A 23,229-nucleotide genomic window follows, 5' to 3' on the forward strand; every position below is an offset into this window, starting at 1 on the left:
AACTCTGTGTAAACTCAGATGGATTTGTAATCCTGAAAAGGGATGTTAAAATAAGCAGCAAGATAAAGCAAGCAGCTCACATAAAACTTAGGATCATATAAAATCTACAAGAAAAGCTGGAAGATAAAGGCAAAGCAATCACCCAGATTATAGAATAAAACTCATAAAAAATAAAACTAAAGAAAAAGCAGCAATCAGGGAGTTTCAAGGCTTAACAAAATTAGAATTTTGGAAAACATAAAACATGGTGGAGGAAATCATTAAAAAATAATCAAAGATTCTATCACTGAAATCACTAAGACACTTGCCTTCAGGTCAAAGGCACTTTTCCTCTTATTTTTTAAATGATAAATGGGATCGAAGCCCAAGAGTCCAGTTTGCTTGTGTAGATTGATTCATGCCTCTGCCTGGCAGCTCAGCAACCCTCCAGGGAAGGAAGACACCCATCATTCCGGAGGCAGGAGGGTTCAAACTATAACTACGAATCAATGCCAGCCCAATAAAACAAGGAGTCTTGGTGGAAGTTAAAGTATTTATTGATGTGTTTAAACTCTGTACATTCTCCACAGATCAGATTAAGGAGTTTGTAGGTGAAGTTTACCTGTGCATAGTGGGAAGAGACATGGGTAGGGTGAAAGGGGAGGAAGAAAATAACAGGCACAGGGAAATAGAAAAAAATACACCATAGGTTACCAGAACCTTGAAAAGAAAAAAGAAAAAAGCTGTGAGCATCAACATCAACTATACAAGCATTACTAAGACTCATGTGAAGAAAACAAAATTTTCAAAGCTTTCCACGGTGTCTACAGATCATTTAATGTACAACTTGGAATAAACTCCTTCCACCCAAAGCACACCTCCCATGTTCTCTCCTGGGCCACTGGCCGCCTCTGCCATAGTCTCTGCGTGAATAGTACGGAGGCTGGGGGTGGGAATGGGGCAGTGAAGTCAAGGTACAGTGTGGTGCACAGCCAGGGTCAGTGCCTTTGTGGGGAAATGTCAAAGAAGGAAAGACAGCACATGTGGACATTACTTTACTTGGACGGGAGGTGAGCAGTAAGAAGCCACAGTTAGTATCAACGGCAGACGGTGGAAGAAAGTCATCTACAAACTACGGGCTAACTTCTGTGGAAGAACTGGATTCAGAAGGAAACAGTGGCGATGCCCTAATCTGTATACACTAGGCTCACTAAAAGATGCTGGAACTCAAATGCTTTTAACCTCCTTGGTGACAGGACTCATGTGGAGATACCAAGGTACCCAGCAGTGGGGACACTAGACTTCCAAGAAACTGGTCCTTTGTAGTAATTTTGAGAGGATATAATGATGTGCTTCAAACAGCCAATTACAGTTCCCTATATCATCTAGTTTCTCAGCAACTTTCTGAAAGCTCATTTAAAAGGGAATACTGCCTTTTAAAAAAAAAATAAAAACCAGGACAGTGAATGAGCCTTGAAGAGTTGATTTATACAATGCAACTGGAATGAACGGCCTGCATATACAGTCTATCATTGAAATATCAACATTTCTCGTTGATATAGAGAGCATGTGTGAGACAATACAGTAGAAGGGGGACTTCTGATTAATTAAAAAAAAAACTACATCAGTCAAATATCTGCAATAGATCATTTTTTCATTTCATTTAAGGTTTATATATCATATATTGTTATATTAACATTTTCTCACCCATTTAAAAGAATGGAAATTACGATTCTACAGTAGTACTTTATAGTCTTAATGATCCAGGAGGTCTGAAGGTAAGATGAAATCCTCTGGAAATAACTGTTGGTCAGTAGTTGATCCAAAATGCTGGACCTCTTCTGGCCCACCTGCAGCCCCCACTCCAAGCGGGGCCGCGCCACACACTTTCTCCCACTTAAATCTGCATCTGCTCCAGGTATTTGTAGGTTGGGTTTTCATAACCATGGTTCTGCATCTTGTTCAGGTGACGCTCTTCTGGGGTGAGCATAGGGTCAACCTGGAGGAACAAACAGTGAGCATCGCTGTGACACACCGTGACAGAATGGCTCAGGGCATCCAGACCTGAGCTGTGCGCTGTGCAAGCCCCTGGGGACCAAGATCCACCCAGGGTCCAGCTTTCATTGGACAGACCAAACAAGAGCTGGTGGTGAGGACACAGGAGGAGGAGAGATAAGAAAAGAGGGTCAAAGAGGCAATGCTGCTGAAAGCTAGTGTCCTAAAAACTTTCAAAGTGCAGAGAACAGTGAACTGATTTCCTAGCAACACAGTGACAACCAAGACTCAACTCACCCACTACCTGGAACAGCCTCGGGGAGCTTTCCCTGTAAGGTAAGAGGCGGAACCAGATGAACTCTAGGGTGTTTTCCAGCTCTGAAACCCTACACCTACATCAGCGTCCAGCAGGAGATGAAACCAAATAAGACACGCATTTGAACTAATTTCAGACCATATCATATTCCTTATCATATTTACTCTCTAGAATCAAGAAGCTCTGAACATTCCCACCACCCACCAAAATAAAAGTGGTAAGTAGTTCTAATTACCAGTCAGAAAACAAAATGGGAATAGCCTGTTCTGGTTCTTTGAAAATATGCTTCATTCTTAAATACAGCTGACCCAAGAACATGGTGCCCTCTGAGTATGTGGATTTTTTCATAAATATATTAAGAAATTTTTTGGAAATTTACAATAATTTGAAAAAACTCGCAGATGAACTGCACAGGCTGGAAATGTTGAAAAAATTTAAGGTATATCATGAATGCATACACACTACATAAATCTGTTACAGAAAGTTAAGACTTGTCAAAACTTATGCACACAGACCACAGTGCTATTTGGAGTCGAGAGAAACGTAAACATACGTAAAGATGCAGTATTAAATCCTACTCACACAAAGTTAGCTGCAGGACACACTGTACTACCGCAAGTTTTGGAGCCGCCTCCTGCCGCAATTGCAGGGAGCTCACCTACTGCCAGTATCCACATGGGGCTCACCACCTCCATGTGACCAGTTGGTCTCCCCAGTAAGCTGAGTATCTAAGTAAAAAGTGATCTGTCTCAGTTCTTACATTCTTCATCGTCTTTACTGCAACACTGTAAACCTGGAATGATACCGTGGAACCCATATGAAGCGCCAATGGTGATGCTGGAACTGCTTCCAGGAAGCAGGAAAAAGTTATGACTTCACAGAAAAAAGTTTGTACTATTATTAACTGCCCACCATCAACATAAATGAATCTGGCATAAGGACCATTATTTTAGAAAAAGAAAAGCAAATTCATGAAACCATCACTGCTGCTAAGCCAGCAGGTGCAAAAACCTTGCACCTTTTGCAAAATAGCTTTCTATCTTGTATTAAAAATGCAGTTTTTATGTGTGTGCAGGAATTCTGTAAGAAAGGCATACCTACAGACTTGGATATAATTTGAGAAAATGCAAGGTCATTATGACAATAAAACAAAAGGTGAAGAATCTAAAGCTGGAGAATTTAACACCAGCAAAGGATGGTTTGATAATTTTAGAAAGGTTTGGCTTAAAAATAACAGATAACAAACAGGAGGAATGGCTTCTGCTGACCAGGAGGCAGCAGATGAGTTCCCCGATGCCATTAAGAAGATCACGGACAAGGACTATCGGCCTCATCAGGCTTTTAATGCAGATGGAAGTTTTCTCTCCAGGGAGAAAAAAATGCCACAAAAGACATTTATTAGTAAGGAAGATAAGCAAGCATCAGAATTTACGGCAGGAAGGGATAGGCTAACGCTACCATTTAGTGCGGCTTATGGGTTTATGATCAGGACCACCCTTACTGATAAAGCTGCTACCCCCGAGCCTTTAAGGGAAAAGACCAACACAGCTGCCAGTCTTTCGGTTATAAAACAAGAAGGCCTGGACAAGAACCCTTTTCCTGGCTTGGTCCCACAGACGCTGTGTCCCTGAAGTCAGGAAGTACCTTGCTAGTAAGGGGCTGCCTTTTAAACTTCTTTTGATATTGGACAATGCCCCTGGCCATCCAAAACCCCATGACCTCAACACCAAACATTTTTCAACACAAAGCTGTTAAAGCGTCTACTTGCCCCCAAACACAATGTCTCTAATTCAGCCTCTAGATCAGGGGGTCACAGGGGCCTTGCAGACTCATTACACACTGTGCTCCATGGAAAGGACTGTCACTGCTGTGGAACAGAACCCTGAGAGAGAACGTCATGGAAGCCGAGAAAAGGCCGTGAAAGCCATCAGGCCCCAAACCACAAATTCCCGCTGGAGAAAACTGTCCAGACGCTGGGCGTGACTTGCAGGATTTACAGCACAGCCAACCAAGGAAACCATGAAGATTATCTGAGTATGGAAAAAAAGTTGTGGAGTGATGGGTTTTGAGATACAGGTATTGGGAGAAATTCAAGAGCTAACAGACACCAGTCCAGAGGAATAAACAGGAGAGTCTTGAAGGAGGTGAGAGCTTCTGAACCAGTGGGTGATGAGCAAGAGGACAGGAGAGGCAGAGCCAGAGAACAGACTGACGCCGGACACCCTGGCAGAAGGGTGCCGAGTGCTCAAGGCTGCTTTGACTTCCTTTACAATGTGGACTCTTCTATGACTGGGCACTGAAACCAAAGCAACGGTGGAAGATGGATCAGTACCATATGGTAACGTTTTTAGAGAAATGAAAAGGCAAAATGTCAGACAGATGTATTTCCGTCAGGTTACAGCGAGCGTGCCCGCCTGACCTTCCACCCGAGACACCACGACCAAGCCCTCCTCTGCCTGCTCACAGTGAAGGCGAGAGGAAGACCTCCGGAGGGACCCGTGATCTGCCTCCACGTGACGCACAGTAAATAATCACCATGCCATATGGTCAATAAACTCATCTGTGGTGTATGAATGTCTCCATGTGAAAATCCAGTAACAGCCCAGCAAGGACCGTGGGAGACATTTGTGTGTCATCGTCATCGCCACCTAAGTACTCATTGTGTAAAACACTGCGGGTAACACTCGCAGAAGTGGATAGCTATTGTTACGTAGGTGTAAGGTGAATGGTATTTAATGTAAAATTAATAATGTGCTAGCATTCTTACTGTTTTATAATTTTGCTCTCAAAAAATTACATTTCCATACAGCCTGCCTCTCATAATTGGAGAAACTATCAGCCTATCATCACAGGTAAGCAGTTTTTAAAAAATGTAGCAATGTCTCTAATACTGTATTATGAATACATGTAGTGATGTATGCCTTGAAAATTTTATAACCATGCACAGGCTAGATCACCATGAAGCAATCATACTGTTACTTCTTCCCTATCAATGCATGACCATTATACCTACAAATGCATATAAATTTCTTCTTCACATTATCTTTTCATTTTTTGATATCTAGTGATAGTCATATGTATAACATCTACAGTACGCTACTGGTAGTCACATTTTTTGGGAGTCAAACATTATACACAGATTCTCGACTGCACAGGGGGCTGGCGCCCCAACCCTCAATTGTTCAGGGGTCGGCTGTACCTAACATACCTCATAAAAGGAAACAATCTGAGAAAGCAGTTTTTACCCTCTGTGGCATAACATGTTATGATTTCCTCACATTCACAAAGCTCGAATTAATATTAAAAGCTGGCGACAGCTCTTTGTGATAGGATTACCATAATTTATTTTAGTTGGGGCAACTTCCAAAATATGACCTAATAATCCAAGGAGTAATTTAACTGATGTGCAGTACCCGAGAAGTGAAGACATTCGCCCAACACGCACAGACCACACCTGTGCTGGTGCAGGGCCTCCCGGAGGGGCCTGCCTCTCACCTCCACGATCCCATGGCTGATGGTGCCATACTGCCTCTTCCTCAGCATCACCAGGCTGATGACTATGACAGTAGCGATGGCCACTGCAATGACCAGCAGGCCGATGAGGGCACTGCTGCTCAGGCTGAAGTCCTCCCGCAATGGCCCCACGGGTTCCTAAAATCACAAAGCAGACGGGCACCAGGGTCTCAGTGACCATGTGCACAGTGTGAAAGATGGCCTCGAGGGAGCTTCTAGGATCCTGCTTTCTAGGCACCCGTCCACAGAAAGAAACCCCTACTTTTTCTAATCTCCTTAGAGATTCTAATTTTAGCTCTTATCCAAAAGAATGGACACATGGAGGTAAGGGGCCTGTGGTAACTTAAGACATAGGCAATCTCTCCCATTTCTTCCTGGAACTGAGAGGGTGGGAGAGACTGACACGAAACCCAGCATTAGGGTCTGGAGCTGAACACATACCGGCTCCTCCTCGAGGCCTCCGACTCTCTCGGCATTGAAGATCATTTCCTTAACATCCAGAGTCTCATCAATGACCTGAAACAGAATGAAAATCAACAACCGGGTGGAAGGGAAAACAGTACCAACAAAATGGCTTCTTTCGGGCTCAATTTACTCTTTGGTGGAGGGAAACAGACACCTGGTGGGCACCCAGTAGCCAATCAGGTCTGTCACATTCTTGGAAATCCACACACCAAGATAATCAGAGTGAGAAATTGTTGCAGAGCAGTTGGTCCTTTAAGGGCTTCCACCTGCACTTCCCTTTAGGTTACTACCGTAGAGACAGGTTTCAGGACAGATTACTAAGAAGCCACATTTAAACATCACAGTGAGGATAACCCACAAACATCAGTGATAGAAACTGCATCATATTAGGTATAAACCTAAGGCTGCATGAGAACCAAACCTGAATGTTCCACTTTCAAGTTCGATCTCCGCTCACTTGAAAATGGCCTTTCGTATTTTATTCCTATCTTTAGTTGCAAATATATTTTCCCACTGTATAGCAAGAGATGAACTGCTACTGAAAAAATAGTTCTTCCTTCCCTCTCAGACCCAATGCTGCGCAACCAGCAGATCCGTGAAGCAGCGGGAGCCACCCATCTCCTACCACACAGAAAATGAACACGTGGGGGTTCATCCAGTAAGCATCTAAAGCAATGCCACTAAGTTGTTCTTGGAATTAAAAAAGGGCAGGCAGAAGAGGAAATGGCTCACCATATTTTCATCCACTTTATTCTTACTGTTAATCACTTTTTCCTCAGCACCTATCAGTCTTCCGTCCTGCTCTCCCACCACTCCAGATCCTGTGTGGAGAGAGAACAGCTGAGATTCCAGGATGGGCTGGCATCATGCCACTGTCACAGAGGCAGAAACTCCCTCCTGAGGGCTGGGAGCCCTCACTCAATGCCTCCCCCTGCTCCTCAATACGCCCCTTTGTTCCCATTTTGGAGGATGAACTGTGCTCCATAAGAATGAATGATACAGACATTTTTCAGAGGACCAATGAGTATAGTGAAGGACGGAAGAGTGCCTACTTGTATCCAACTTGGAAAAATGGAATGCAAGTCTACAGAAGACAGTGTTTACTGTAAGATAAACAGAAGCTGAATCCAAAGGCATCCTAGCACAGAAAACGTGCAATACCCTGTGTGGTATTCCCCAGCACCCAGCACCCCACAGCCCACTCCCTGAGCACCCCCAGTTCCCTTAGAATGGTAAAACTGTCATGGCAGCAAAAGATTCCCACATTTGCCTCGAGCATCATAGTTTATTCCACAAGCAATTCTAGCCAAAACACCTTCCCTGACCTCAAACCCTTCCTGTCTGCAGAAGATTCAAGCTGCAGCTCCTCTTGGGAGACAGTCCCAGGTTACCACACTTGAAACCACTGTTTACAATTACTGATTCTCTTCTGTTTCCCACTAGGCTATAATCCTCTCTGGGCCTAGATCACTGATGGTCACATCTTCAATGCTAAGTAGAGAAATGAACAAGAAGGAAGTACTCCACAGACAGGGAGAATCTAAAACCAGGATGGGAGGTGCCTTTCTGTACCAGAGCAAGAACTCTCCGCTTGCCAGCATCACTTGTGCACGGCACTCCAAGCGACAGCACCCAAAGGTGCAGCATGACTGCACTCAGCAAAGTCCCGCAGCACGGAGAAGAGAGGAGCAGTCCCCTTTATTTGTAGCTCCAAGAAGCATGCGATTTCCAGCTACCCTGAGTTTCTTAATAATAACACATACAGTTCTATACAGATGTCCATGACTTCAGCTTTTTCTAAATCAACCTGACAGCACACTTGGCATTCTAAGGACCACCTGCAAATGAGTAAGATTCAGATGAGAGTACTTGAAAGCACTGCCGTCCTGGGCCCGCCAGAGCGCAGGCCCTGATAGGAGGCCCCGGCACCGGCAAAGCTTTCCAGCTCACAACTAGGCTTGTTCTTGACATGCAGCAATTAGTGACACTGCCGCGGGCACTGATCTTGAAGGCCAGCTGATGCATTAACTCATTAGATTGCAGTCACAAATGACGCATTATTTTCCTAAAGCTTTCATTTTAAAGAATTTCACATCTTGACTCTAGGGGAAGTTAAAACAGGATTGGCTTTTGTAGTCTCAAAATGGCAATGAAGCAGCAATGCTACACTCTTGACTATTTGAGAAAGAGGAGTATGGAAGGTGGTGCCTCAGCAAGAATACTGATGGTCAAGCCTAGTAAAGTCTAATTCTGAGCTCCTTGCAATCACTTTCTCTCACTCTCTCCTCCTCAGAATTTTAAAGGTCACAGGGCATGATCCCCTTTGAAAAATAGTATGACATTGAACCTACTAGCCTCAAGTCCAGACTTCTCTAGTATTTTTTTGGTGGTATAACCCACATATTTCTTAAAACACTGACCAAAACCCCATTGGTTTTACAGAATGTGTAAACAAGTAACTTTAAGAGAGCAAAAGCTTCAATTAGTCCAACAGGTAAAAGCCAGTTAAACTTCAAGAAAATTCATCTTAAGCGATAAATATCTAAGAGGTGCTCGTCAAGGGAATAGTAACAGTGATCTCCAAGAAAAGGCACATCCAGGTAACAAAATATTTACATATGGCTTTTAGAAGATTCAGATGGCACTCATGTTCTGAGAAAAAGCAGCTGCACAAGCACAGTGGTCCACCCGGTCCCACCATGTGACCCATCCACAGTCCATGTGTCCAGGCTGAAGAGTGGGCTCACAAAACGCACACTAACAACATGAAACACTTGAACTCACTCACAGTGACTCTAGGACTGTGGTCTACCCAGCAGCCTGGGGACATTCGGCAACATTTTACAAACAGAACAGCCTGTGCTTTGAAGACGGAGCTGGGTTCAAATCCTGATTCCTCAACTTCTTAAACTCATGACTTTGAGCAAATCATGTCACCTCTGAGGCTTCTTCAGTTACGTTATCAACGAGGGAACACCCTCCCTATAGGTGTGTTTAGCACATCAGTCAAGTGTGCACAGCACTCAGCATCACATTTACATAACGTTAGCTTCTCCTGAAAACTGGAGGCTCATTTGCCACATCCTGTAGGGTCTGCCAGCATCTAATGCGAGGGATGCTTTGATCTGGGGACATGAGACAACTGGCAATGGACAGCTGGGCACAGACACAGGGCAAGGAACCACTGAAAGGGGGAAAGATGTAAATGGGAGCAACAGAGGAAAAACAGGCAAGAGAATGTCTCTTCCCCTGACCATAAATTAAGCGTATTTTAATTATACTAGCAATTCACAACCAACCTGTTTAAACTGGATATACATTTAAAAGTCTACCTAGATTAAAAGGCTTTACAGAAAAAAAAAATCTATTTTGGTTACTCTGTATTCTCTGGACAGCCAGAAGGAAGCTTATGATGGCCACCTTACAACCACCACCAGTGACCCGGGACGCCAGGGGCTGCAGGAAGGGCCACGCTGGCTCCACTCACAGCCGCGTCTGAAGAAATGAGGTGGAAAAACATCAGGTGATGGTATGAAACAGAAAAGGAAACTTCTGACACACTGGGGAAGTGGAAAGGAATGAAGGTCTTAGAGGGAACATCTGTGACAAACCAACCTTTCTTCACTGGGTGGTACAACTCCGGCGGAGTGTCTGCCAGAAAGGAGAACAACAAAAACAAAACAGCACAAAGGAGATTAAGAAAGAAAATGCCTTCTTTCAAAATTCCTATCTTAGAATTTCTTCATCATGTGAACAAAAAGTATTCTTCCTTAAAAACCATGCCTGAAATATCCTCTGAATAAAACAGCAGCGAGATTCACAGCAAACGGCTGGGAGGTAGCATAGAAAAAAGTAGGCCTGTCTTGGGTATTTTGGGAGAGACCCGAATTATTTAGCTTAGCCCACAAAGTCATTTTTCTTAGAAAATAACAAAAATAGAGTTGGTATTGATGGTGATTTTCTGACAAAGAGACAACGTTCCCATTCAGGTGTGTCCAAGATGCCCCCACCTGAAATGAGCTGAGTCGGCATGGCCCGAGCCCCCAGGGGAGGCTGGGATTGTAAGAGCAGGTTTTAGGAATGCGATGGCACCTCTTCATTTGACTGCTCGCTCAGATCCTTATTACTGGAAGGTCGCCTGCACTGAGCTGGCACCTCTGAGATTACTAGAAGACTTCTGCTCAGGGCCGAGGGCTGGGCTGGATGCCTCCACCGGTGCCTTCCTCAGGCCCCCATGCCAGCCTGACTTCACCTGGTCAGAGGTAAGTGGCTGCGCCCGACTGCGGGGCCGGGGGAGCTGGGGTTCAGATTCTTACTCCGGCATAAGCTATGTGACCCTGGGCAGACACTTAACTTCCTCAAACCTTGGAATCCTGAAACGGGGACACCCCTGGTACCTACCTTGGGTTACTCTGAGGTTTAAATGAGCACCCACGCACAGTGCTTGCTTGGCTCCAGCTGGCACACGATGAGGGCTTTATAGCTGTAGCCTCTCTTTTTATTACCAGCAATAGCAGCAGACAAATAAATAAAAACTGATTCCACATCCTGGCCTCAGGGCATCAGTCTCAGCAGCTTGTTCATTTCCGGTGAGACCCACAGCTTTCAGCGACCCTCTGAGGCATCAAGACCCAGGCAGGGATAGCAGAAAGCACGGCGGACTGGGCATGAGAGGGACAGAGCTTTTTACCCCCACCCAATGCCCCACCTCACCTCTGGAGCCTCTCCACTCATCACCTACCTCCCCAGACTGTTAGGAACAGTGACACACATGAAGCGTGACCTGAACTGCAGCTCACTTCCATGTGTGCACATCACAGGCACTGGAGGCAGCTGGCCAGGAAAAGCAGTGGGTGTTAAGCAAACCATCTATAAAGTGGGAGCAACACTCCACCCTCGTGGTGATGCTGAAGGCAGCCAGCCCGGAGCCTGCAGTAGGGGGGCTCAGTGAACTGTCTCCCTTCCCTGCCTGACTTCCACCAGGGACACAGCTTCACAGCCCAGCTTCCGAAGCTAGCTTCGGTTTTCTGACCCCCGCCCGCCCAACAGCGGAGCTGCCAACCATACACACCTTCACTCTCAGGCAGGGACTGGAAGGGGTGGAAGGGGAGGAACGGCGGGATCTCGTCGCTCTCTTCAGAGCTCAACCGGACGTCCACGGGCGTCTCCGAGATGGAGGCTGTGAACTGCTCCATGTCCGCACGCTGCTCCTGAAGGAGCTCGTCTGTCACAGGCAGACATGCAGGGAACCAGGTTTTAGGAGGGTGCGATGAGCGGAGGGGAGCCCAGGGGACACCCCCTCCTACCAATGCCGCCCCCAGTCTGCGCCCAGCAGGACCCCTGCACTGGGCACCCCCTCGTCGCTGTGCAGCAGCAGTTGAGTACCATGAGTACCATCCACAGATCGTGATGCCCAAGCCTGTATCTTGTCCCTATCGCCCTGCACCCGGCTTGTCGAAGAGCCTACCCACGCCCAGACTCGATGTCTGACGACAGCTTCTAGTCTCCCATGTGCGCAGGGGATGCCACCTCGGCGGAGCTGGCACCTCCCGTCTGGGTGTTATCCCGAAGCTGCTCCTTCCCTCGCCTCCCATGCCCGCCCATCAGCACAGCCTGCTCAGCCCCCACCCCCACCTCCTCCAGCACCGTGCCCGCTACCAGCACCTCCCTCCTGGACTCTCCTCTCCTACATGCTTAAACTCGCTTCCCAGCTGGTGTTGAATTTTAATAAATTCTCCACAAACAAAGAATTATTTTAAAAACTCATGCTCTTTTTAAAGCATAATCCAGATCTTGCCACTCCCTAGTTTAATACCCTCTAACAGCCTTCCATTACATTAGAATAAAATCCAAACTCCTTGATTTTCCTAAAATTTCTTAACATATTGGCCTCTGCCTACTTCTCTGGCCTCATTTCTCCCTTGCTACATTCTAGCCACACCCTCTACTCAAATGGGCCCACTTGATTCAGATCACGGGCCTCGGCAGCACTCATTTCCTCTGAGGACAATGCTCTTTCCCCCGTGCGGTCTTTGCATGGACAGCTCCTTCTCGTCACTCAGATCTCAGGTTACTGTCCCTGAGACAGTGTCCCTGACAGCTCAGCCTCTCCCCAATGCCACCTCAGCTCCACCTGCCTGCATGACACTCACCACCATCTGATACTTGTTTTCCTATCTGTTTCCCCTACTACAGTGTCACCTCCAGGAGGTACTGGCTACTTGTGCACCATTTTACTCTATGACACAGTAGACAAAATAAATATTTGTCAAATAAATGAAGAAGAAGAAGACCAGGAGAGGGAGAGAAAGTGAGAAGATGCGTAAAATAGCTGTCTTGAAATACATCAGCAATTAAGGGGATACCATAAGAGGAGGCTCCCCCAGCCACCTTGCAATTTCACACCCTAGATTTTCTTCCGGTAACAGAGTGAAGGTCACTGAAACTCAAGGCCCTGTGGCTCATGGCCAGTACACCTGTCCTGGGTTTCTCCTTGAGCTTGCCGTGTAAGCACCAGTGAATTCCGACTTCTGAGGCCATACTAATGCCCTGCTTCCTGGCCTTGGCTGTCCCTGTTTCTCTAATCTTGCCCTTCTGTCACTTCTGGGCTTCAGGACAGTCCTCCCTGACCACAGTACACACACAGTTGGCACCCACCGATTTCCTCTTGGATTTCTTGGGCTACATAAGGTACTTTGTAAAGCAGAGAGAGGCTTTGGTTCCGTCTTTCTTCAATCACATGGAGATGTGTCATCACCTGAAAATGCAATACAGCAGAGAGGCTTTGTCACCAAGACAGCTGGGCCTGGAGGGCACCTGCAGACAGGACATCAGCACCCACTTCCATACAGATCAGCTGCAAGGGCGTCTTCTCCACAGAGTCCAGCAAGGCAACTGCTCAGAAGAAATGCACTAATCCCCACGCCAAAGTCACTGGCCACTGAAGTACAGGGGTTCCCGTTATCTGTCGGGGATATGTCCCAAGACCCCCAGTGGACGCCTGAAATCGCAGATAGTACCAAACCCTTAGATTCTGTTGTTTCCTGTATACATACCTGTGGATGAAGTTTAATTTATAATTGGGCACACTGAGAGATTAATGACAACCAGTAACAGAATAATTATAACAATATACTATAATAAATGTTATGTGAATATGGTCTCTCAAAACTTTGTTGTGCTGTGTTCCCCTTCTTGTGATGATGTGAGATGGTAAAATGCCTACACGATGAGATGCAGAGAGGGGGATGACGTGCTCTGTGACACAGCATTTGGCTACAACTGATCCGAGTGTCAGGAGGGGGCTCTACTTCCAGACCGCGTGAAGGGGAACCACAGGTATGAGGGGGCTGCTGTGTGCTGGAAGTTCAGACTCCCACCCTCCGGCACTGATCTGGGAATTTACCTGCAGAGAGCGCTTTGAACTTTCACAAGCCAGTTACTGACTAAATTTTCATATGAGGCACTTAACTGTACTGAGTTAAAAAGAACCCTAACTTGTACAATGCCAGATACTCAGTAAGGTTTCTCTGGCTGAAACAGTAAAGGAGTCAACTTTCACGACTGACCAGATTAGATGGGGGTAAAAAGAGAATGAAATCACTAGCTACAAAGTAGATTTTGGGGGAGAGGGGGCCATTCATGGACGTTGCTCAGTTGCTTGAAATGATTATTATGGTAAGTAAGTGAACTACTTTACTCCTATTAACTAAATTAGCTATTCCTTCAAAAATTTGCACTCAGGTATAAATAAACCTGATTTTTAAGAAGTGATAAAGGAAGACTTATCTGCCATCTGTTTTCCATAGCTGTTCTGAATACAAAAGTTCCAGGTTGCTCTTTACCAAAAAAAAGGATAAAAAGCCATAAAACTGGTCATTTTCCTTAAGAGCTTTTCAAGGAGGAAAGGAAAGGTGATGTGGGCTACCATTACCCATCACCACAGCGAGGCGTGTTGCTGTGCTACATAAGCTACTCTGGAGGGTTATTCCTGCCTGGCTACACTTGCAGTTACTCAGTTCTCCCTAAAGGGGGTGCTCTGAGCCAATGGATTGATTATGTGGCCTTGAAGCCATTAACATGAAGGGTCAAATGAGAAAAAAAAAGTTAAATGGAAAGATGCTTTTATTGTAGATTGATGTCTCTCTGGCCTTTAAAAGCAAGGATGAAAGCAATTTAATTTTATATTTGCCAGTCTTTCAATCAAGGAAATTGATGAGAGAGCACATGAGTGAGTGCCTTAGAGACAAACTGCAAATGGCACCAGAAACACACCACCCAGACTCAGCATGTGTGGACACCGCTGTACTTCCTATGAGCCAAGGAGCCATTTGTTGGAGGACGGGTCGCATACCTACAGGAGGACAAGAATGACAGGGTGGGCTCCTGGACATCAGGGTCTTCATACCTCTCAAACCCTTGAGCTACAGTCTGAGGGGGAAGAGCCCCACATCACTCACACCCCAAACCAAATACACATGTTATAATAGGAGGAATATATTTACAGAGTTTAGGTAACAGAATAGGGAACAGGCAAAAGGCTCATGTAATTTGGCAGTTAAATTTCACGAGAACTAAGGATGTAGAGAAGACATCCACAGCAATAAATTTCACAGTCGAGCTGGGGTTTTTTTGTAGAAGGGAGGGAGGGTTCTACTGCCCCTGAAATCTGCTGTGGCACCTTGATGGTGCTAGCAGGTAACTTCACTCCCAAGTTATTAATTTAACACACTGATCCAGGTCTCACTTGTTCTTCTTCTTCTACTACCGTATAATACTACACACTAGTCTAGTTTTTCCACACACAAAAAAATTGATGAAAGATTACTTAAAAAAAAATCAAGCAGACCTGAAAAATCTAACTCTTGTCCATCTAGATACATGCATTGTTCCTTCTGGAAGCTTCTCTAGGGCATGGCCTTTTCTCCTTCTCTCCTACTCCACCTGGCTTTCAAGCAAAGCCTTGAACTCCACCCGTCCCAGGTGCCTCCTAGTGGGTACGAGACCCAAACCCCTCCCCACGTTGTTTCCATTTCCCAGAATGTCCAACTGATGAAGTGATCTCTGTAATGTTTAGAGACAATTATTCTTCATCACAGCCAATTAATTCTGTGCTTAATTGTGAGCTGCTCAAGGGTACATAAAGGATTTAATTTTGCATAGTCAAATGCTAGTACAGTTTGGCATGTACATTGTAAGCATAAACTTTCAACAAATGGAGCCGTCAAAGCTGTAAGATTCCTAGGACTTCTGGGCAGATTGCCTTACACTCATAATAGATTAGCAACAGAGGCTGAGCAGGGAGTTCAGTGCTGCTGAGTATATCCCCTATGCTGGGCACCCAATCAGCACAGCACTATATTTAAAATATGGGAGGAAGAATTTGCAAAAGCCAAGATATGAAATCAACCTAAGTGTCCGTCAGTACATGAATGGATAAAGAACATGTGGTAAATACACAAAATGGACTATTTTCAGCCATAAAAAGAAAAGAAATCCTGCCATTTGCAACAACAAGGGTGGATCTAGAGGGTTTTACTTCAGTGAAATAAGCCAGGAGGAGAAATACAAATACCATATGATTTTCCTTATATGTGGAATATACAAACAAAACAAAGCAAAACAGAACAAAACAGCAGCAGACTCACAGACACTGAGAAGTGACTGGTGGTTTCCAAGGCGAAGGGGTTGGGGCGGGGGAGAGGGGGAAAAGGGGCACAATAATTTGCATCACACTGTAAGCTGGTCACGGGGATGGTGGTACAGCATGGAGAATATAGTCAATGATTCTGTAACATCTTTCTATGTTGATGGATGGTAACCACACTACAGGGGGTGAGAATTTAGTAATATGGATAACTGTGGAATCACTGTGCTATACATTTGAGACCAATAAAAGATTGCGTATCAATATTCAATTTAAAAAAATGTATGGGAGGAAGATCAGTTATGCCATGTCAAGGCTCTCCACAAAAACTAACAAGCTAACCTACTAATAGTATTTACTATAGTAATACTCAGATAATACTGGAGTAATACTCAGACTTCCTGGTTTAAAACGAAGCTAGCAGTTAAGTGGGTACGGCAGGTGAGGAGGATAAAGGGACACAAGAATTCTCAATCATAATGTAAGTTAGTCATGGGGATGGTATAACATCTTCCTATGTTGACAGAGTAATAACCGCATTAGAGGGGGTGAAGATTTAATAATATCAGTAACTGGTGAACCACTGTGTTGTATATTTGAAACCAATATAAGATTGTATATCAATGACACTTTAGTTAAAACAGGAAGCCAGCAGTCTTACAGGCAAGTTCATTTCTATGAAAAGAACAAAATATGGACAATATTCCAATTAGAAAGATGGTCCAGAAACAAACCCTGTAAGATGACTGTAAAGAAAAGCTGCACCCAGCATGGGACAAAACCCAGGAATGTAAACATGTCTGTCTGAACAGAAACTGTAACATGCAAAATAAAGGGGACCAATTTTTAAGATCTGCTTGCTGTATCTGCCTAGAGAAAGATTTTAAATATTAATTCTAATGGTACCCCGCATCAGAAATAAACTGAGATAAAGAACAATTTAGGAACTGACTCATCTCTTCAGAATAATCATGCATTCCTAAACTTTCAGAAACCATTTAAGCAGAAAGTACTTTCAACAAGTATAGAGAAGATATTTTTAAAATAGTACATTTGCATAGCAGCTCTTGTACCTAGTGACTTTGTAAACCAAAAATCATTTTCTAAGGACTGGTAACAAGCAAACAATCATGCTGTCCAGCCACTGGTCAGAGCAGTCTCTCCCCACAAGAAACAGTCCCCGAGCAATTGCTACTCTGCATAGGGTACCTGGGATTTCATCTGAGCCGCCTTTTCTGGGTCGACAGCCAACACATGCTGGTAATGACGGATGGTATGCAGGCGGTCTTTGTTCTCAGCACGGACATAACGCCGCAGGGCCTGCAGAATGCGATGAGGCTGCAGGAGAGAACAGTTGCTTCAATATCCAGAAATTATAAAGAATTGAAAATGGGCAGGAAAACAAAGCTTAAAAATCCTTAGAGAGGCACGAGAATGAAAGCTGTACTTAGAAAAGTTTAAGTTTACCAGGTAACAAGAAGCTACCTTCTCAAGTACCAAAACTGTAGGTTCCAGAATTTCTAGCCCACTCTCCTCTTCCAGTGTGTCCTCTTTCTTGAGCTCAGCACCTGACACATCTGTTACCAGTTAAGCAGTCCCTGTGTCACCCAGAAAACATTTTACTTGCTTACTTAAGAAGGATACAAATATTCTGCTTTCCAATACTCCCCATCCCCCAAAAGCAAGGTGAGTGAGTTAGGGGTAAAAATGTTTGAGACCACTAGCCAAAGGATTTCAATATAAATTACTTAACCCTTCTCTTCATAATCTCCTTTAGAATTGGTTCAAAAGCCTTTGTCCACAGAAGGCATGTTTTTTTCTTTGAAAGGAAGGCTACTACAAAAATTCAGTAATTGGATCACTACCAACCAATATCCTCACACTATGCTTTTCTGACGTGGGATACTTCCACATCACAGGTGGCCCATGTGGGAGTAGAATAAAAATGCTCAGAGTACATGAGCAGACACTAGAGCATGATACCTTTTCTCTCCTAGTCCTCTTTCCTTACCTCCAGCCTTGCCAGGACTTATCATAAAAATGCAATTTTTACCGACCTGTGTGACCTACAGTGGTTCTACTGTAGGGCAGGCAACACCGGGGACATAATTCATCAGTGACTCAGCTCTGCACACAACTCACCCGCGGAGGGTCAGACTGCAAGGCAGCCAGGTAGTTCTCCAGAGCCATACGGCGGCGGTCATTCAGCATGGCTTCTACTCGAGCCAGGTGGGTTTCCACCAGCTGCTGCTTCTCACTGGCTGCTTCCTTCTCTAAAGCTTTAACCATAGCTTGGAAGTGCTGAATGAAGAAAGCAGGAGCAACATTAATTCATGGCACCTGGAGGAAGTCTAAGCAAGAAACTTCAGAGACCCCAAAGCTGTGGTTCTCCTTGCCCCACGCCTGTGCAAGCTGGTCCCAGATTGAGAGAGAAGAAAGGCAAGATCCAAGTGTACTTAGTATCTGACTCCATCACGATACTTATCACTTCCTTATCTAATGAGAGCATGGTAAATCTGAGTGCGAGACAGACTCCTCAGCATTTTTGTCACTGGATACTAGTGCTGCAAGCCCAGTGCTTGGTTTCTCAAAGGCCTGGCCAGAAAGGGATGCTATCCTTTCCACACTGCAGCCAGGCACTCACTTCCAAAGCCTGAAACCACAGACCAACAAGAGAGATTTTTAAACATATTCCAGAAATATAGTAGGTTATGCAGAGTCATTCACACCGAAGTCACGAAGGGCAAGTTACCTATAAGGTATCTGGCCAGGTTTAAAGGTATAGTTGAAGGCTGTTGAATTAAACTTACCTCTATAGAATATATAGACGATGTAGAAATTAACACTGCTAGATTTTCTAGGTGATCTGACAAGCAAAGGTGTTCCAAAAAAATACTAACATTATGAGAACAGACTTCAGCTAAACAAAACTGATTTAAAATGTAACCAGTTTTATGAAACCCAAATCAATCTGACAAATTACTTTCCCTGGTTCCTGGCAACATACTCTTCTATACAAGGGGGTACAGTCCTTGGTAAGATTCTAAGATAACATTTTTACAAAGTTAGATATGAACTGGTACCAGAGAGTTAATATTGACTTTTGACTTTTCAGTAAGTCTGTAAAAAAGGAACTCAGTACTGCTGAGAAACAAGTCACAGCCTAAGAATGAAGATGAGTGAGGACTTCTGCCAGAAAACAGAATTAACAAGCACAGCCAAGCCTAGGTTACGGCCCGGCATGTGTTACGTGTGCTCAGATAGGGAGCCTGGGTTCTTCTACCATAGATAATTCTAGAGAATGCCAGTTGGGAGGTGAAAAACAAAAGCAGGCCAGTTAAAACTTCCTTAGCATATAAGCTCTCAACTAAAAGGAGATACGGAACTCTTAAATCCCTGGGAATCTTCTGGCTCTGCCCATATTTCACAGGGTCAGGCTGAAACTGCGTCCCTGGAGAATGCTTCTTACCTGAATGAGGGTCTGCCTCTCTGCTTTGGGGAGGTTCTTTGCTTGAAGCTCAGCCTCTTCCCACTCCTTCTTTACCTAGAAGAAAGGTCAAGGCCACTATACCCAGAGAATAATCTCAGAAACAATTTCCTCATTCTCTAAAAATACTGCCAGGCCCTGGATCTAAGGTAAGAAACTGCAGAAGGAAATGGCATCATATGAACCCCCATGAACTCAGAGCTGTTTTCGCTTATTTGCAGAACTATTGCCTCAAAAGGTCCTGAGCCTCAACCATTCCCCAAAGGAGCCTCAAGTCCACAACCAAGTTGTTTCAATACCTTGGGCAAGTTATTTAAGTCTCTGTGCCATAGTTAACTCACAAAAAAAAGGTGGGGAGAGAAAAGCGGGCTAATAATACCTACTTCTTAGAGGTGAAGTGGACAGAACAGAGTAATAAGTATTTCCCAAGTAAAAGCCCAGCACAGGTGGTGTGTGGGATTTCAGGTGGTACTGAGACCTTATAAGGAATTCCCTTTTCCATTTTCTTTCAATCCCTCTGAGTAAGTCTAGGGGCAATTGGCACTATGGAGCTCATGTTGCTCTAACACTATAACCTTTTCATGGAAAAGCAAACACCCCTGAGACTGGAACCTACAGCAGGCAACTAGCTAGCTGGAGCCTATGAACACATGTTTGCTTTCATCTAATATATTTTTACAGTTGCCTTGTTCTAAGGGCAAATGATACTAGCTCTCCATTTACAACAGTGATATAGTTTCCTTCTTTAAAACAAAAACAATTTTTTAGAGCTAGTTAATGGCAAAGAAAAATAACAGGAACATAATGGTTACAGGAAGTAAGCAGCAGAATCTGGAACGTGACATGCACTTAGAGTGATTACATTCTCGTGAAAATGGGGGTGGGAAGGGGAGGGAGGCCTGGTCACATCTAAAAGGTAGCCCCACTTACACTCTCACACCTCACCTGTCCTAACACAGGAAGCATGGCAGTCGGGGGAGATGGCATCCCCTTTTTTCAACTATGAAAACCACATTACCCAATGCCCAGCCCAACACGAAAGCTGAGGCAAGTGCAAGGTTTACCCTGTCCATTCGGTTGCGGTGCCGGATTTCCAGTTGCTCCTTAGCCTTCTGGAAGCGTGCATGCTCGTTATCATCTGCAGAAGTCTCAAAATACACATCCACATCATTGGTTGGCAGAGGAGTTGGGGGAACTGAAACAAAAGACAAGAGGGGTTCCCTTTGGGGGTCAGGCCCTATGTAGACACTGCACTGTGCTCTAGGAAGGAACCATGCTCAGGAGCTGCAGAGAGGACCATGCTCAAAGAACAGGTGCTCTTGTCTGCCAAGATTCCACTTTGCTGGATTAGCACTCTGGCTGCCTTACATCACATCCAGCCACAGGCCAGTCAGAGCCCCCAGGAGCTTTGGCACCAGCAAGGCCTCCACTTAGCACTCCAGGGGCAGAAAAGGAAACTGCTTCTTCTAAACTTTCCCTAGTTCTTGAAACCTTGAAGTAGTGACTGTCACTGGCAGCATCTGACCAGAGATGCGGGCAAAGTCAGGCCTGCAGAGGCCCTCACACAGTGTCCACTTGGAAAAGAACGGTAGTGCCCAGGTCTCCTCCTTGATTCTGGCTACTTTTAATCAAAACTGACTTTGGGGAACCAATTCAATGGAATGTTCTTTGCATACAGAGTGGGAAGAGAATGTCCAAACCACTCTAGCTACCATTTTTTTATGTTTCAGTTCCACTGAGGATCTGTTCCCTCCACATCCCACCCACCACCACCCCTCACTCACTGCCCTGCCATAACAAGACTAACAGGAATAACACTAAGTCACTATATTTGACAAGGACAAAGTTGCTACGTGTGACAAGGACTTACCACAGAGTGTGAAGATACTTTGGGCTTTGCAATCCATGATACGCATGGGCCTTACCAGCCATCACCCCGAGAGCAAACCCATTAGAATCAACACTCCTCACTGGCAGTCTACCAACCCCAAGCAAGTGAGTATCTGCACAAGAGCGAACCTCCTAATAGAAAAGACTGAGATGACAAATGCACTTAATAGTCAACATACTAAGAATTATCTATGGAAACTTTTATCAGTCCAATTCACTCATGATTTCCCAGGCTAGACAGAAATTACATGTAAGTTGTCCACACACCTTACTAGGCCATGACATAATGTTAGAGCTAAGTAGACAGCAAATGCCAAAATTCAATGAATTTTAACTCAGAAACAAATTCACCTAATTTCCAGTATTGCATAACTGTGATACAACATTACAGCAACTGTATAACTGACGAATGTAACTACAAATTAGTCAGCCACATCAATGTTTACCTGTCAGAGCATCTTTTCTTTAGGTTTAAACCTAAAAGGTCAACTAAAACCTTGTCAAGAATATTTGGCTCCTACTTAGGTTTAAACAGGATCTTGACAGCCAGTTTTCAGATTAACTAAATCAGAATATATAGCTACACAAACCACACTGCCCATGACACTCAAAAGTTCAGTTGCGAGACTTGGAAGCACTGAAGTCCATCTGTGCCAGTAAGCACGTCGCCGTCAGCAATGCATGTCTGCAGCTTAAAGGCTTATGTGCTGGAGACAGTGTTTACCTCAGAATCACTGGGCTGGATAAAGATAATACAGAACACAAGCTGCCTCTACCCCTGGGAACAAAAGGGAAAAGGGCAGCAGGACTGGAGGTTTGGTTTTGAAGAGACAAGGGGCTGAGACCCAGAACTGCATCCTTTTATCCATGCGGAAACGACCGACTCACAAAGCCAGCACATTTGCCCACCTCAGTCCCCTTCAGGGAGGGACACAAATCTGACTGCCTGAACAGTGATGCTTCTCGGCTTTCAAAGCACTCCAGCTGGGGACCCCAAAAGTCCATGAACACATTGGCACGTCCTCTACCATAAGTAAGAGCAAACTACAATTTTACAGACTGCAAACCCATTACTGCTCTAAAGAACTGCCGTTTCATAGTAGCTTACAACACTATCTGGCACCTTTGGGTAAAGACTGCAACCTCCATATTCAGCAATAGCTTTATGACCCTTGATTCCACAGGAATAAACCCAGAACAGTGTTTTGTTGTCCCTTAGTTTAAGTAGTTTTACAAAGCAGGAAATGCCCAATAACTTCTCTGTCTACATCTTTCCTGAATAAAAAGGTTTCTGCCCCTAAAGTTCCCTAAGGACTCATATTTTTTTTTTACCTTCTCAATCATTTCAAATAAAAATAGCTTCTCCACAGAGCAGCAGCTGGACTGGAAGTGCTAAAACTATACCATATTATATTAAGATTTTAAAAATCTTTGGCAAGAGATTAAAGAAGGAACATGAAGGTATTTGAATGAAACACCATCAGAAGCTACAGCCAAAACTCTTTAGAGCAAATACCAGCACCTCATAACTCTAACAAATTACAGAATCAGGACCAAGTGAAAGATGGTCTAGCCTGAGGATTTCCCAAACACATGGGTTAGTACAAGGTAAGAGAAAGGAGGTGTTAAAAAAGGAAACAGGGTAACCATGGAGAACAGCAAAACCTTTCGTCTCTATGTCTAAACCTATGTCTAAGTAAACCCAACTCGGTCAAGCCACTGAATTTCCTTTGGGACCAAAGAACGTGCAGACTAAATAAAGCCCTCTCACTTCCCTAAAGCTCTGAATGACCCGGTGCTGCTGAAATACTGGAGAAACAGTTACTTCCACTTGGCTGCCAAGCTCGCTCCCTAGAGTGCACAAAGCAAGCTGGTCCAAAATTCTGGACTCCCCAAGTATCCCCACTACCGCTTCTTCGGAAAGGAGGCGTCCCACTT

The 23,229-nt window shown here is 44.6% G+C and overlaps 1 protein-coding gene across 4 annotated transcripts in view; it reads right to left on the minus strand.

Annotated features, from left to right (window-relative positions):
- Positions 1-518: 518 nt before the first annotated feature.
- APLP2 (amyloid beta precursor like protein 2) overlaps positions 519-23,229 on the minus strand; it is an 85,138-nt gene continuing 62,427 nt past the window's right edge. For 2 of the 4 annotated variants that reach the window (XM_037000808.2, XM_037000806.2), the window contains 11 exons: positions 20,466-20,596; positions 19,384-19,458; positions 18,057-18,215; positions 17,124-17,252; positions 12,926-13,025; positions 11,340-11,492; positions 9,884-9,919; positions 7,001-7,089; positions 6,245-6,319; positions 5,786-5,941; positions 519-1,978 (listed from right to left, as the gene is read on the minus strand). In XM_037000808.2, coding sequence (XP_036856703.2) covers positions 1,877-1,978; positions 5,786-5,941; positions 6,245-6,319; positions 7,001-7,089; positions 9,884-9,919; positions 11,340-11,492; positions 12,926-13,025; positions 17,124-17,252; positions 18,057-18,215; positions 19,384-19,458; positions 20,466-20,596 — 1,205 coding nt within the window. In that variant the 3' untranslated portion in view covers positions 519-1,876. The remainder of the gene's footprint in view (positions 1,979-5,785; positions 5,942-6,244; positions 6,320-7,000; positions 7,090-9,883; positions 9,920-11,339; positions 11,493-12,925; positions 13,026-17,123; positions 17,253-18,056; positions 18,216-19,383; positions 19,459-20,465; positions 20,597-23,229) is intronic. The other 2 variants (XM_037000809.2, XM_037000807.2) reach the window with 1 other exon arrangement.

The sequence above is a fragment of the Manis javanica genome, chromosome 6, assembly GCF_040802235.1.
Source record: "Manis javanica isolate MJ-LG chromosome 6, MJ_LKY, whole genome shotgun sequence".
Lineage (NCBI taxonomy): Eukaryota > Metazoa > Chordata > Mammalia > Pholidota > Manidae > Manis > Manis javanica.